This window comes from Podarcis filfolensis (assembly GCF_964270895.1).
Source record: "Podarcis filfolensis genome assembly, chromosome: 2".
Lineage (NCBI taxonomy): Eukaryota > Metazoa > Chordata > Lepidosauria > Squamata > Lacertidae > Podarcis > Podarcis filfolensis.
In genome coordinates, this window is record NC_139605.1 from 21225696 (window position 1) to 21242135 (window position 16440).

The window sequence follows — 16440 nt, forward strand, 5'->3', positions numbered from 1 at the left end:
TATCGCTCTTAACCACTACACCACACTGGCTCTCTAGAGTGAAGGGTGGGTGATAAATGACAATGGGCAGTATCTAGGGAGGTCTTGGGCTGCCCAGACAACAAGACCGCCCTCTCGTCCTCACTGATGTCCAAAGGAAAGCAGAGCAATACATTTGGCACCAGCTTGGATGCAGGAGTTGCTGGAATAATGGCAGAGGGTTGTTAATGTATTTCGCTACTAAAGTGAAATAGCTCGCTTGTCCCTCTGCTTTGCAACAGCTGCCTGGTTACTACAAATAGGCTCATTAATTTTGTGAGACGACATCGATAAGTAAGAGGCTGTTTCACTGGACCTGTATTAAATAGCTGGCTGTTTTACCAAACTCTCCCAAATAAAATAATCCCAGAAGATAGAATGCAAGAAGGGGGAATGTGGAATTTGAAGACAACGGAGGCCTGCAAAATTTAACTCAAGACTAAAAACATTTCTAAACATCAAGCAGAGGCCCTGCCAGCTTCATCCAAGGTTCGCTTGATTCTTTCCTCAAACCCTTTCCAGTATTTCAATCCAGTTAGAAGTAGATTTGGAGGCTCCGGCACCAATAAATTCTGCACCCCTCCCCAAAAGCTGCTCTCTCATATACAGTGGTGCCTCGCAAGACGAAGTTAATTCGTTCCGCGAGTCTTTTCGTCTTGCGATGTTTTTCGTCTTGCGAAGCACGGTCAGTCGCAACTGCACCTCTTCAAGCGGTTTTACGAAAAAGGAAACAAACTCGCAAGACGTTTTCGTCTTGCGAAGCAAGCCCATAGGGAAAATCGTCTTGCGAAGCAACTCAAAAAACGAAAAACTCTTTCGTCTTGCGAGTTTTTCGTCTTCCGAGGCACCACTGTATGTCTCCACTGACAAACCAAGAACACCGGTCGTTTCGTTAACGTGGCATCACATGTTTTTATTTGCAATGGCTAGAATTGTTCAACGTACGAATAGCAGAATCTAAAAAAAATTAAGCGGCACCATTTAAAAATAGAACATTGTGTGGGGAAGATAGACCCATCACCTCTTGGATTCCGAAGGAAACTATACAAGGGCAAACAGCTTCACTTGCAAACGACACTTTCTTTTTGTTTAAAGTACTCATCTCAATGACGCCATGGAGCTACATTGACGTAGTGCATTAATGAGCTACAGATACAGCACAGTGACTTAAGTGTGAGGAAACAAATCCTCTATTCAACTTGTAGCTCGGATTACAAACTCGTTAGGTGGCCTTTGTCAAGCTGTTACGATCCCTCCTTCGTCTTCACCTCAGCTTGAGGGTATTACCTTTTTATTCTGTCTGTGCCTTTCCTCCCTGATTTCAGGACTCCGTGGTTCTTCGCCCTCCACCCCCTTTGCACTTTATCCTAACAACAACAAAGAAGGCAGCTTAGGATGAGGGAAGGTGACAGCTCAAGGACCAACAAATGAGCTTCATGGCTTTAAACACCAGCAGAGGATTTCCCCCATTCCTTTACTGCGCTCCTTTAATTTATTCACAAGATCATTATTTATTGCTCTTTGTTCCTCAGCCTTCCCCCCTCTTGTAGAAGCTCAAAGTGCTGTACAATAATCATAAAAATAAAATATGCATAAAACCATAAAACCCTTATCAGCAATGAAATACAATTCAACAGACGGCGATACCTAGACTGCTGAACTCCAGTCCAGTCTGTACTAAATTATGTTCTAAGTTTTCAAGAATGATAACAGCCGGGGGGGGGGGGGAGACGGCTTTCTACCAGGATGGAATTCCACAACCAGGGAGACACCACCGAGAAGTCTCTGCTTTGCATCATGGCCCCACGGCCCACGTCTCTCTAAGGGACTACAAGCACAGCTTCACCATCTCAAAGCCTGAACTGACAGAAACTGAGGAAGGCACTTGGTTTAAGTACTTGACTATCAAGCCACTTGGGGTTTTGTACCGATCCCTTGAATCAGGCGCAGTTAGCTCATAGGCAGCCCGTGCAGTGCTTTAAGGATTGGTGAAACATGAGCCCCTTTTGCTGCCCTATATGCTTACCTGGCAGCAGCAGTAGCGTCAGCTTTTGCACAGTCTTCAAGGTAAGTCCCACATGGTGTGCATTGTAGTAGTCTATCACTAAAAAGGCGAGAAACGTGTATCCCCTGCTTCCTCCAAGGAGCTTCACATGGCATACATGGCTTTCCCCACATTTTATCCTCATAACAATTCATTGTGGTAGGTTAGCAGAGGTGCCCGTGGATGAAGCCACTGTTCCTTTTATAGGCAGGGAATGAACTTGCATCCCTTCCCCACTTCGAAGCATCTGAATTGCAATTTATTTGCTTAAAAGTGCTCTTCCTAAATTGCACACTCTGATTAAATGGAAGGTTGAACTCGATCATTAGCTTAATTTCATCTTTGTGTGCTTCTGCCAGCCTGGTGCCTGTGTGAAATTAATTCAAAACATCTATACCCCTGTCTTTCCTGCGCATGATCTTTAATTTAGTGCAAGCTCTGTCACCACAGCGAGATTTTAAATTAGAGGTTGTGAGGTGGGTTTGAGAGACCTACAATTACATCTTAAGGGTCTGGTGGTTCTTAAAGGCATCTTGCCGAGTTTCTTTCTTTTTTTTACAGGTTAGGCACTTGGAGAATAGGTACGTTTCCCTGAAAGTATTAAAAACAAGAATAATCACAGACAATTCCATGCCTCTGCTTACATTAGTGCAGGCGAATTTCCACGCAGGAAATATGTGTGTTAGAAAAAGGGGCGGAATCATTTTGGGTTGGCTCAAGTTGCAGCCAGTCCTAGGTGGGCAAGCATGCCCCGCTGCCAGTCACCTGAAATCACGACACCAAGTGGATCTGACCTGGCTGAAATGGTGCAGCTTGCATTCCGCTCCAGATTTACATTGCAAGCCCTGCTTGCAAAAGGAACAACTGGGAGCCTCAATCTAATGCTCCCAATTGCTCCTTTGCAGCCGCGGCTTCACCTGAGGTCATATGACATCAAGTAGTGGGTGTGGCCAGGCCCTGAGGAGAGCCATAGCAATGCCTTCTGCCATCACCGGAATTCTGCCATCAATAAAGTTGCTATAGGGAAGAAGAAGAAGAAGAAGAGTTTGGATTTGATATCCCGCTTTATCACTACCCGAAGGAGTCTCAAAGCGACTAACAATCTCCTTTCCCTTCTTCCCCCACAACAAACACTCTGTGAGGTGAGTGGGGCTGAGAGACTTCAGAGAGGTGTGACTAGCCCAAGGTCCCCCAGCAGCTGCATGTGGAGGAGCGGGGGTGCGAACCTGGTTCACCAGATTACGAGTCCACTGCTCTTCACCACTACACCACACTGACTCTCTAGGGGGTTCTGTATAACTGTTACCCCCTTGGTCCTGGTCCGGATCCTAAAGCAAGGGAGGGAATTGTGGCGCTCCTCCTAGCTCTGGTCAGCATGACCAATGGTCACGTATGATGGGAGCTGCCACAGGTTCCCCAATCCCAGCCCTAAAACGGCTGGTGGACTGATCTCATGGCAGTAATTCCGGTGGACTGGGCTGGCACATACCTTGTCAGCAAGGGCTGCCGTGCACAGCGAAATAAAATAAAACTTGGCTTATTTGGTGAAGTTAAAATGCATCTCCCCACCACCAAAGCAAATTGTTCAGATTCGCTGGCTGCCTTCCGCTTGCCAGGAAAACTCAAGAGAATGTTTTGATGGGCAAGACTCAAAAGGCAGTCGGCCACTACATTTTATGGGTTTACATTAATCAATAAACGTCGGTGTTGCTTTGAGGGGGGGGGGGGAGGAGGAGCTGCCTCTCTGCTTCATTTCCTCCTTTCACAGCTTGGACAGGGCGTTTCGGAAAAGCGGCTTCAAATACGTCTCAAAAATCCGGTTGTCCTGTTGGGGAGACAGAAAGTGAGTGTCAATCGCATAGACAGTCAGCTACTCGGGACAGAAAATAGAAGCCATTGTGGAGGAGTCAACTTCCTGTCTAACCCTGTGCTTCCTTCTTTAGTGTCAAGACCGAACAGGGTAAAGGCAAGGCTTATGGGCTCTTGCCCAGCTGCAGAGTTCAGCAATGGAACCAGTATGAAGGTCATGTTTGGAAAAGGCGCTGTAGGAAGACATGCTTATGCACAGTGTGTTCCTGCAGCGGCTAAGATGCAGGCCACACACATCACCTAATAATGCTGAGGAGGAATTAAAGAACCTCTTAATGAGGGTGAAAGATGAGAGCGCAAAATATGGTCTGAAGCTCAACATCAAAAAAACGAAGATCCTGGCCACTGGTCCCATCACCTCCTGGCAAATAGAAGGGGAAGAAATGGAGGCAGTGAGAGATTTTACTTTCTTGGGTTCCATGATCACTGCAGATGGTGACAGCAGTCACGAAATTAAAAGACGCCTGCTTCTTGGGAGAAAAGCAATGACAAACCTAGACAGCATCTTAAAAAGCAGAGATATCACCTTGCCAACAAATGTCTGTATAGTTAAAGCTATGGTTTTCCCAGTAGTGATGTATGGAAGTGAGAGCTGGACCATAAAGAAGGCTGATCGCCGAAGAATTGATGCTTTTGAATTATGGTGCTGGAGGAGACTCTTGAGAGTCCCATGGACTGCAAGAAGATCAAACCTCTCTATTCTGAAGGAAATCAGCCCTGAGTGCTCAGTGGAAGGACAGATCCTGAAGCTGAGGCTCCAATACTTTGGCCACCTCATGAGAAGAGAAGACTCCCTGGAAAAGACCCGGATGTTGGGAAAGATGGAGGGCACAAGGAGAAGGGGACGACAGAGGACGAGATGGTTGGACAGTGTTCTCAAAGCTACGAACATGGGTTTGACCAAACTGCGGGAGGCAGTGGAAGACAGGAGTGCCTGGCGTGCTCTGGCCCAGGGGGTCACAACTAAACGACTAAACAACAACAAAGTGCTGAACATTATTTTGCCAAGACCAGCCCTTCCTGCACCTGCTAGGAAAGCAATTGCCTATTACTTATTTGCTGCTTTTCTCTTAAGGAGCTCAAGGTGGCATACATGGTTCTTTCCCTCCTCATCTAATCCCCCACAACAACCCTGTGGGGCAGGTTAGGCTGAGAGGCAGTGACTGACTCCCAAGGTCACCCAGTGAGCTTCGTGGCCAAGTGGGGATTTGAACCCTAGTCTCCCAGGTCCTAGTCCAGCACTCGAACCACTACACCACACTAGAGCTCCTAAATAGTGCTCTTTTAGACTACTGACACCTCTTCCTGCTCTATCTCCCCTTTCTGCCACTAGGAACATGTCAGCTGTGTCCTCCTAAGGCCCTCAGGAGGAACACAGCTTTCAACTGCATCAGGGTCAGGCTCCTGAGCCTTGCAAATAAGCAGGGCTCTGCACTGAGCCGTCTCATTCTCCCTTGGAGATATGCAAGAAAGAAACATGCCTGCATTTTACCGACATTACTAATACCTGTGCCCAGACTCTGCAGCAATAAAACCTGGATTCTATTAAGTGCACAGTTAAGCAAATCGTGCAGATGATTTCCCTATTTTGCAGAATGTATCCTCAAGTTCTTGAATCATGGTTTCAGGAAACCCACAACTGCTGCCCCGTTTCTCTCTCTGATTTTAGTCAAGAGCTGTGCCCCTCTTCGGCTTCCCTGTGATTCTGGTTTTGCTGCTTGGGGGGGAAATCCAAGAAACAGCTCACCCTGTTGGCTGCTGGGAGTCCTATTAAGCTCCCACTGCGGCGCTGAAGACTGTTAGATGCTGACAATGTACATTCATGCTTCTCCCTGCAGTCGCTAGAGATAGAAAATTGCCTTTCCTAAAAATACACGTGCCCCATAGCAAATTTGGTGTGCCCCCTCACCTTTCTGCGCAGCATTGTGGAGCACACACAATCCTTTATATATAACTGTGCCTCAGTTCTCATCTCTTTCTATTTCTCCATCTTTCTGTTAATCAGCTGATCTGTGTTCTTTTTACTCTCTGCTTTTTTTTTTTTGCTAATGCCATATCACCCCTCAACTCTCCTTATTTCCCCCACCTTCTCCAAAACTCCCATCAGCCCTCCCCTAAAAATAAAGCTTGCCCCAAACCACCCCAAACTCACTCTCCCCCTGCATTTCCCTGCCCTGTTCTATCTACTGTTTACGATGCTCAGGGCTGCTTGTATTTTGGGCTAAATCTGTCACAACAGTCCAGAATTCTGCACCGTGCAAATCCAAACTATGCATTGTGGAATGCTAATATGCATTAAGTTATGCAAATTGAACGCAAATGTTTAATTTGTGCTCAGCCTGCATAGATTAAACACAAATGTGCTTCCCATAATTAAATTTTATTTCGGCTCAGTATGGAAAGCAGGCTTTGCCCTGCTCTAGTGCAGCATGACAATTACCGTATTTTTCGCTCTATAAGGCGCACCCGACCATAAGACGCACCTAGTTCTAGAGGAGGAGAACAAGAAAAAAAATGTTCTCTCCCTCTCTGCTCAGCACCTCTCCAGCAAAGCAGGAGGAGAAACGGAAGGGGCTCCGTTTCTCCTCCCGCTCCGCTGAAGGGACGCTTCGCAGCTCTCCCTCTCTGCGCAGCGCCCTTTCAGCGAAGCGGCAGGAGAAGCGGAGCCCCTTCCATTTCTCCTTCCGCTTTGCTGAAGGGGCGCTGCGCAGAGAGGGAAAGCTGTGCAGTGGCTCTCCAGTGAAGCGAAGCGAGAAGAGATTGATTCCTCTTGCTCTCTTGGCTTCAGCAAAAGCAACGCAAAACATCCATAGCACAGCGGGAGCACTCCCGCTGCGCTCAGGAGGCTTCGAGAGGCTATCCCTGAAGCCAGGAGAGCAAGAGGGATTGGTGCGCACCTATTCCTCTCACTCTCCTGGCTTCAGGGATAGCTGCGCAGCCTGCATTTGCTCCATAAGACGCGCACACATTTCCCCATACTTTTTAGGAGGGGAAAAGTGCATCTTATAGAGTGAAAAATACGGTAATTCACATTAAACGGGAAAGCACCGGTAGGCCTCTCCTTTAAGTTGTCTGGCTGCCTGTTGACTTTGGCATGCACTGTTCTCACCTGATGGTTGGTTGGTGACTTCTTGGCCCACTCGTAAAGCCTCTGATAGGCTTGACCGTCATAGCAGCCAAGGGCTGAATTTAAATTAGCGTCTGAGAAATCAAATGCATCCACTAAGGGCACAGCATCTTTCCTGAAAAAGAGCAAAGGAAACTTAATGAGCCCCGATATACGAGTCACAATTTCTACTCCATAAAAACCAAATAAAACCCCTAATACTTGCTCTGCACCCTAGAACTGCCAGAAAGGTTTTTTTGTTCCTTCTGCAGCATATACATTAACTCTATCCAATTCTGGGCACCACAATTTAAGGAGTATATTGAAATGCTGCAATGTTTGTAGAGGAGGGCAACCCAATTGATCAATGAGAAATGGTTGAAGGAGCTGGGCATATTTAGCCTGGAAAAGAGGAGACTGAGAGGGGATAATAATAATAATATAATAATAATTTATTATTTATACCCCACCCATCTGGCTGGGTTTCCCCAGCCACTCTGGGCGTCTTCCAGCAGAATATTAAAATACAATAATCTATTAAACATTAAAAGCTTCCCTAAACAAGGCTGCCTTCAGATGTCTTCTAAAAGTCTGGTAGTTGTTTTTTTCTTTGACATCTGGTGGGAGGGCGTTCCACAGGGCGGGTGCCACTACTGAGAAGGCCCTCTGCCTGGTTCCCTGTAACTTGGCTTCTCGCAGCGAGGAAACCGCCAGAAGGCCCTTGGCACTGGACCTCAGTGTCCGGGCAGAACAGGATATGATAGCCATCTTCAAATATCTAAAGGGCTGTCACATGGAAGATGGAGCACGCTTGTTTTCTCCTGCTCTGGAGGACCTCAACCAAAGGATTCAAGTTACAAGGAAGGAGGTTCCGTCTAAACATCACAAAGAACTTTCTGAGAGTAAGAGCTGTTCAACAGTGGAACAGTCTCCCTCGGGAGGCGGTGGACTCTCCTTCCTTGGAGGTTTTTAAGCAGAGGTTGGATGGCCATCTGTCATGTATGATCTAGTTGAGATTCCTGCATCTCAAGGGCTTGGACTAGATGCCCCTTGGCATCCCTTCCAACTCCACAATTCTAGGATTCTATCCATATCCTACTACAGCACGAGCAGGGCTGCAACACTGATAATTTGGCTAATGAAGACAAAGACAGAAGGAGCCCCTAAAAGCAGGACCTAGAACATTTACAGCTTAGAAGGAAGTGCCAAGATCCTGAGCTGGGCTGCAGGCAAATTGGCAGCCAGTGCAAGTCAGCCAAAACCGAAGCGAGGTGCTTTCTCTTTTGTTCCCGTAGTCATTTAGCACAAAGGTAAGCTTGTAGCCTGTAAAATCCAGATGGCCCTGTGCTAGCTACCTGAGCGAAGTTTTCAAACAGCCTTCAAGGGCTGTTCCATGTAAAGCGCATTGCGGTAGTCTAGATCAAATGGCATTGTAAATCAGGGAGCACAAGTCTGTGGCCTGCCAGGTGTTGTTGGGCTCCCAGTTCCTATCAGCTCCAGCCAGGAGGGCCAATGGTTGGGGATAATGGGAACTGTGATTCAGCCACAGCAGGATGGCTATAAGTTTCCTACCCCTCTCATACATGAACTACCGTATTTTCCCGTGTATAAGACGCCTCCATGTATAAGACACCCCCTATTTTTAGGGTCTCCAATTTAAGAAAATAGGGGGGAGATTGCCCTGTGTATAAGACCACCCAGTTTTCCCCATAATTTTAAAGTAAAAAACCCTAGTCTTATACACGGAAAAGTACGGTAATTGTAGGCCAAAATATCTGGTAGGTGGGGTGGTCTGACAGGAGACTATCCTTACTGCCTTTTTATTTACATCTTTTGGCTATATCTACCTCCATCGCTGGGATGCGGGTGGCGCTGTGGGTTAAACCTAGGCTGAGGACTTGCTGATCAGAAGGTTGGCGGTTCGAATCCCCGTGACAGGGTGAGCTCCCGTTGCTTGGTCCCTGCTCCTGCCAACCTAGCAGTTCGAAAGCACGTCAAAGTGCAAGTAGATAAATAGGTACCGCTCTGGCGGGAAGGTAAACGGCGTTTCCATGCGCTGCTCTGGTTCGCCAGAAGCGGCTTAGTCATGCTGGCCACATGACCTGGAAGCTGTATGCCGGCTCCCTCGGCCAATAAAGTGAGATGAGCGCTGCAACCCCAGTGTCGGCCACGACTGGACCTAATGGTCAGGGGTCCCTTTACCTTTACCTCCATCACTAGATAATCAATTTGTCTGTTGACTGCACAAATGAATCTGTTCTCAGAGTTAGGTATGGAAAATACTATTTTGATATGCAGGGGCAGCCGTTGCTTTGGGTTTTATAACCCAGAATAAACCCTGTAGTGTTATTCTCTGCTGGGTAGATATATTGTGCTCCCAGACAAATGAAAGGGGATACACATGGGATAATTGAAAATAATAAGAAAATGTAAGTTTCACAGGGGAGCCAGCAGAACAATTTACTTTACCATCTATCGGTTACAGATTGTGTCTCTTTAATTTCAATCCACCAAGGTAAACCCCGAAGATAATCCGTTAATGGCATGCAAACGATAGCTTTATCTTTTAATGCTTTTACGCTTCGTGGTGAAGTCAGGACATCATAGTCACCCTCCTTATTGGAAGTGATTTGATTAAAGTCTTTAGAGTAAATATTTCTGACTTCTTCAAAAAGCCCACACAGCTGATTTTGAATCAAAACCACCCGACAGTGCTGAGGCATCCGCTTCCGTTGGGAAACGGAGAGGTCGCGGCTTCTGCGCTTTTCAAAATTTCAGAGCCAGCAGGAACGCAACGCTTACTGCAATATCTTTATCTGATTGTTTTTATTAAAAACAGACAAGATCTCGATAAGCCACAAGAGACGTCATCGGAGTAGGAAACTGACCAAAAGGTCAAAGAGACATTTTCTATTTGATGGGTGAATAATGGCTTTGTAGCTTCAATGCCATTCAAGCATACCAAATTGACAAAGGCCACATACATTTAAAGCAATCCTAAACCACTTGAACCCCAAAGAATCCTGGGAACTAAAGTTTCTTAAGGATGCTGACAGATGTTAGGAAGACCCCTATTCCCTTCACGGAGCTACAATTCTCAGAATGGTTCAGCATTCCATCCCTCTTCCCAGGAACTCTGGGAATTGTAGTTCTGTGAGTCTCCTTCTTCACCCATCCAAATGACGGGCAGCTTGCTAGTTTCATATACAGTATTGTTTAATGACTGTTACATCACAACATATGTTCCAAACATGGAACCAACGGCATTAAGCCCTTAGCAGAAAAAGAGAATAACCTCACCGAACGACAGCCAGGAGATCCAGGTACGATTCGGTCACCATGTCAGATTGCTTTGAAGAAAGGTATCCATCCTGCACAAAGTCTCCCAAGTCAGAGAAGATCCCATGCAGGGCATAGAGGTCGCAGAGATGCTTAAGGACCCTCTGGATGGCAGCCTCTTTTCCAAACGCCTCCAGCGCTTTGACAAATTTTTCCACCACGATGTATTGGCTGTGAGCCTGGCAAAGTAAAAACAGCTAGAAGCAAGCACCATTCACCCCTGTGCGATAACTCGCCTTGGGGGGTGGGAAGTGTTGGCACTGTGGAACCAGGAATTGTCTCCAGCCTAATTGTTAGAGGTCACACCACATTTAAAGCATGGTTATAAAGGTAAAAAGGTTAAGGACCCCTGGACGGTTAAGTCCAGTCAAAGGCAACTATGGGGTTGAGGAGCTCATCTCGCTTTCAGGCCGAGAGAGCAGGTGTTTGTCCACAGACAGCTTTCCAGGTCATGTGGCCAGCAGGACTAAACTACTTCTGGCACAACGGGACACCGTAATGGAAACCAGAATGCACGGAAATGCCATTTACCTTCCCACCGCAGCAGTACCTACTTATCTACTTGCACTGGTGTGCTTTCAAACTGCTAGGTTGGCAGGAGCTGGGACAGAGCAATGGGAGCTCACCCCGTCGTGGGGATTCGAACATGGTTCTGTGAGAGGTCTCCTAACAACTCTCAGCATACGACAGATCCCAGGTTTCTTTGTGGGAAGAGGGCTTTAAATGCCTGGTGCGGATATGACCCCAATATCAAGGTGACCGCAGTGCCTTTCAGACTCAGCCCCCAGCTGAGTGGGAGCTGATTCTCTCTAGTGTGCTCCCACATGACTGGGGGCTGTGTCTGGCATGCCTGTGTTTCCACAGCAAAGGCATAAGCCTGCAAATCTGTTCCTCACTCCTTTCCCAAAACCTCCACTCCACTACTCTGTCTATTATGGGGTCTTGCTTCCACAACTCTTAAAAGAAATCCTGAGCTGGGTTAGGTGGACTGAATTTATGCATCGCTCCCCACAGCAGAAAGTCCCAAATCGATTTACAGTGAGACAAAATGGTCTCTCGTCAGTTCTTTCTACTGTTCACCACCACACACACCCATCTACGGAAAGTCATAGCTCAGGGGAAGATCATCTGAGGGCCCCAGCTCCAATCCTTGGCATCTCTAGGTAAGGTTATTTTTATTTATCCGTTTCATAAAATGTATAGACTACTGGATTGTTAAAAAATTTTTAAAACCCTCAAAGCGGTTTACGAAAAGACTCCCTCAGAGTTTGCTGGATTCTAACTCCTATCAGTCCTGGCCAGAATGATCAGTCGCCAGGGATTATGGGAGATGAAGTGCAGCAAGATCTTGAGGGTCAAAGGTTAGCCCCTCCTCCTTTAACAAGGTGCTGCTTAGACTTAGAAACATCAGTATCATGTTCTTATACAAAACAGGGCTTTTAAAAAATGGGATCTGGATGCAACACAATATGATGTACTGTATTATTATTATTATTATTATTGGCTTAATTTTTCAAGTGCAGTTTACGAGACAGGATTCCTGGCAGAAGAGCCAGTAGTGGGTGAAGCTACAAAGTTTTTACCAACCATGGCAGCCTGGGCAAGTTGGACAGAGCACCTGTTCCAAGCGTCGTGCTGTGCCATTCCCTGCTGAACCAAACCCTGGAGTTTGACAGCTGCGCTTCTTGCAACTCTGTAGGGAAAGATTAAAATAATAATAGTAATTTATTATTTATAACACACCCATCTGGCTGGGTTTCCCCAGCCACTCTGGGCGGCTCCCAACAGAATATTAAAAACACAACAAAACCTCAAACATTAAAAACTTCCCTAAACAGGGCTTCCTTCAGATGTCTTCTAAAAGTCAGATAGTTGTTTATTTCCTTGAAATCTGATGGGAGGGCATTTCACAGGGCGGGCGCCACCACCGAGAAGGCCCTCTGCCTGGTTCCCTGTAACCTCACTTCTCACAGTGAGGGAACAGCCAGAAGGCCCTCGGAGCTGGACCTCCATGTCCGGGCTGAATGATGGGGGTGGAGACGCTCCTTCAGTAGCTATTATAGACACCCAAAAAACTGTCAACAATTTTGCAAGTATTTATGGCTATTTAAAAAAAATGCATCTAAATGGCAGAAACAAAGGTCTGGTCTGCACATGGGGGAGAATGAAGGTGGCAGAAATCTGGGCTGTATCATGCAGGTGTCTTCACCAGTTTTGAATGGTCCATGATGTAAAGCACAAAAACAACTCCATGCAAATTAAAACAGCTCTTAGAAAAAAATGTTGGAGCTTTTTTTCCCAAAAAGTCATGTGGCCTAAAGTGATGGCAATCCCTACTTCTACCACCTAAGAACTCTACCACCCTGTTTTGATGAATGTATAGCTTGGGCAATATGCACACGTACCAGCCTCTCTCCACAGAAGCTCTTACCCCGCTTCTAGATTACCGTATTTTTCGCTCTATAAGACACACTTTCCCCCCTCCTAAAAAGTAAGGGGAAATGTGTGTGCATCTTATGGAGCGAATGCAGGCTGCGCAGCTATCGCTGAAGCCAGAACAGCAAGAGGGATTGCTGCACAGCGATCCCTCTTGCTGTTCTGGCTGCTGGGATTCAGAATATTTTTTTCTTGTTTTCTTCCTCCAAAAACTAGGTGCGTCTTATGGTCTGGTGCGTCTTATAGAGCGAAAAATACGGTACAAATAAGTCCCCTGTTATATGATGAATTTATCCTGCGTTCAGAACATTTGCATCTTGCTCTTAAATTGCATTTTATTGCATTACCCGTTTGCACCCCATAGATTTGAAATTGTAACAAGATAAAATACAACATAAGAAACAAAAGAAGCAATAAAAAGACAATTAAAAAAATAATATATGTTTTTAATGCAGCCATGCCACGAACTGCCTGAATTAAACTCGCAGTTCACTGGTGGTTCGAGAATCCCTGATATAAACCATTTTAAAAAGTATTCTAAAAACAGTTAACGCATTCAACTAGTAATTTCAGGGTCACGGGGAACAGTATCTTTCAGCCTTCAAATAGGGCTTATCCCTTGATCAAGGGAGTTTGGAGGAGCAATTGTAAGATCACAAAACAACCCCGTGAGGTAGGTTAGACTGATACAACTTGGCCCACAGCCTTCCCTGATCACGATTACACCTTATTTGATCTCCTGTTGTTTATCATCCTGTGCCTTTAAGATGGGACTTGCAAGAAATCGCCCCCCCCCCCAAAAAAAAATCACCCGAGCAAAACTGTTGGGTTCCAGCATCTCTGTGCCAACCTGAATGCTCTGTGCCTATAAGCTTCAGTGTAAACGTCAGGATTGAGGAAGTCTCTCTTTTCCTGGGCTTGGCATTTTCCAAAGCTTTCAGAAGTCAGGTAAGCCACTGATAAAGGAAGAGGCTGGCCGCTTTGTGCCATCCCAAGGCACTTGATCAGAAACCTAATGACAAAGAAAATGAAAACTGAGCCACATCCTCATCCCAGAGGCATTTGCTGAACTAGGCCCCCTGTTTCCAAACACTTATTTTTCAGAGGTTAAAAAAGCAGGGCCACAGACAAGGTAACATTTCTGTACGACTCATGATACCAATAACTGGAAAACAGGATAGTTAATAGGCAGGCCAGGGGGAGAAAGATATTTAAGAACATAAAGGTAAAGGTAAAGGGACCCCTGACCATTAGGTCCAGTCGTGACCAACTCTGGGGTTGCGGCGCTCATCCCGCTTTATTGGCTGAGGGAGCTGGCGTACAGCTTCCGGGTCATGTGGCCAGCATGACTAAGCCGCTTCTGGAGAACTAGAGCAGCGCACGGTAACACAGTTTACCTTCCCACCGGAGTGGTACCTATTTATCTACTTGCACTTTGAGGTGCTTTCGAACTGCTAGGTTGGCAGGAGCAGGGACCGAGCAACAGGAGCTCACCCCATTGTGGGGATTCGAACCGCCGATCTTCTGATCGGCAAGTCCTAGACTCTGTGATTTAACCCACAGCGCCACCCGCGCCCCATTTAAGAACATGCATCATGGCTATATCTCAGGATATTGACTCTGCTGCAGAATCCTCAGCAACTCTATCTTGCATTCTTAAGTGTGCTGGGTTTGCAACCCTACTTGTTGCAGAGAAAACACAAAAAATATATTTGTCAGGATCACTATTCCAGAGTCTCCTACAAAGGCCCACCTCCAGGAGGTCACTAGATTAGTCACTCAAAGACTCCACTGAGTACAGACTTCCCACAAAATACCTGCTGCCACCAGCAGGCCTCTCCCTTTATATTCTTACCCAAATATATCTGCAGAAACCACGTGGGGTGAGACGTATGGACCTTAGAATCCACCCAGAGCAGAACACAATTTAAATGCTAAGCAGACAATTGATTAAGGAACACAACATCCAGAACAAGCAGTTTTTGCATACAGAATATTCAATGGTATTTCAAAAACAGCTATCCTCTTTTACAGTTGCTTGCTCTCTGTCTGCCTGTCTCTTTCATCTCATTCTCCATTTCTTTCTGTCTCTTGCAGTCAGCCAACTGTCATTTTCTAATCAACGCTCAATTCGCTTAAGTGATTTCTAATCCCACTCTTCATTAAAAATAATCCTAGAGTGGTGTTATCTGCCTATCACTCACTCATAGCTCCACCCAACATTTGACTCCATTCCTCCACTGTCAATCATTCTTCCACTCATTCTTCTGCCAGTCAGAGTCTGCAGAACAGAAAAGAGTTACACTGGCACACTTGAGCACTGCATATCCTGATTTTCTGCCCATAACGTCTTACACACCACTATCTTTCCTTAATCCTTATCTTAGTCCCCAGGCACCACCACAACAACAACCAAATTATGTAATCCTTCCATTTTCTGAAATTTGGAAATCCTGTTCCTTGAGCCTGCAAGAGGTTTTAGTTCTGGCCAAAATGACAACTTTCCCTTCCCTCACAGAAATTTGGCTGCAAAATACGCTTCAACAGCATTGACCGCTGAGCAATTGGAATGTGCCCTGAATTGGAATGTACAGTTCTCTACATGAGAACTGTAAACACCTAAAAAAAGGATGCAATGCGTGTCAGTTTTTCCCAACTGCTGAGTTTGGAGCTCGTCATTTCAGAATTTTGGAGTGTCAAGTACTCCCTTAAATAAATCCGCATGAAGTTGCTTGGGACACAACTGTTGGGATACTGCCACGGAGATAAAGCCCATCATGGCCCCACATCGTCTCCGGACGTCCATCGATCTCCCGTAGACACGCAGTATCAGCAATTAGCGACACGAGCTCCAGAAAATAGCTTGCCACATTCTAGAACTGATGCACGCTCTGTCAGCAGATAATGCACAGCGAAAGATGCATGCAGGAGAGCATTTTCCAAGTTCATTCAGCGTTGGTCAGAACAAAGAAAAAACATGACTGCCTGCTTCGGTCTGCTCAGGCAGAGAGAGAGAAATGAAAGCAAAGAAAACATAAACTTCCTGTGAACAGGAAATACGCAGACTCTGTGACTCACAAAGCCTGCTCCCTTTTAAGGTGGAACGGAAATATCCTAACAACAACAACTTTGGCTGCCTAGTTTCAAGTAGGTTTTTTAAAGGTGTTTTCAGTTCTCATGTAGAGAACTGTACTTTCCAAATTTCAGAAAATGGACCAGTGACATATGAAATGTCTGTGCTCTGTGGTAGAGTTTAAAGGTACAGTGCAAAGTAACAATACAAATACAAGGAGATTGGGATGGATGCGGGTGGCGCTGTGGGTTAAACCACAGAGCCTAGGACTTTCCAATCAGAAGGTCAGGGGTTCGAATCCCCGTGACGGGGTGAGCTCCCGTTGCTCGGTCCCTGCTCCTGCCAACCTAGCAGCTCAAAAGCATGTCAAAGTGCAAGCAGATAAATAGGTACCGCTCCGGCGAGAAGGTAAACCCCGTTTCTGTGTGCTGCTCTGGTTCGCCAGAAGCGGCTTAGTCATGCTGGCCACATGACCTGGAAGCTGTACGCCGGCTCCCTCGGCCAATAAAGCGAGATGAGCGCCGCAACCCCAGAGTCAGTCACAACATAACCTAA

The 16440-nt window shown here is 46.2% G+C and overlaps 1 protein-coding gene across 3 annotated transcripts in view; it reads right to left on the bottom strand.

Annotated features, from left to right (window-relative positions):
- Positions 1–916: 916 nt before the first annotated feature.
- The window catches only part of ACOX2 (acyl-CoA oxidase 2), a 33962-nt gene continuing 18438 nt past the window's right edge, over positions 917–16440 (bottom strand). For all 3 annotated transcript variants that reach the window (XM_083601158.1, XM_083601157.1, XM_083601156.1), the window contains 5 exons: positions 13663–13824; positions 11964–12069; positions 10338–10555; positions 7041–7173; positions 917–3887 (listed from right to left, as the gene is read on the bottom strand). In XM_083601158.1, the coding sequence (XP_083457284.1) occupies positions 3825–3887; positions 7041–7173; positions 10338–10555; positions 11964–12069; positions 13663–13824 (682 nt within the window). In that variant the 3' untranslated portion in view covers positions 917–3824. The remainder of the gene's footprint in view (positions 3888–7040; positions 7174–10337; positions 10556–11963; positions 12070–13662; positions 13825–16440) is intronic.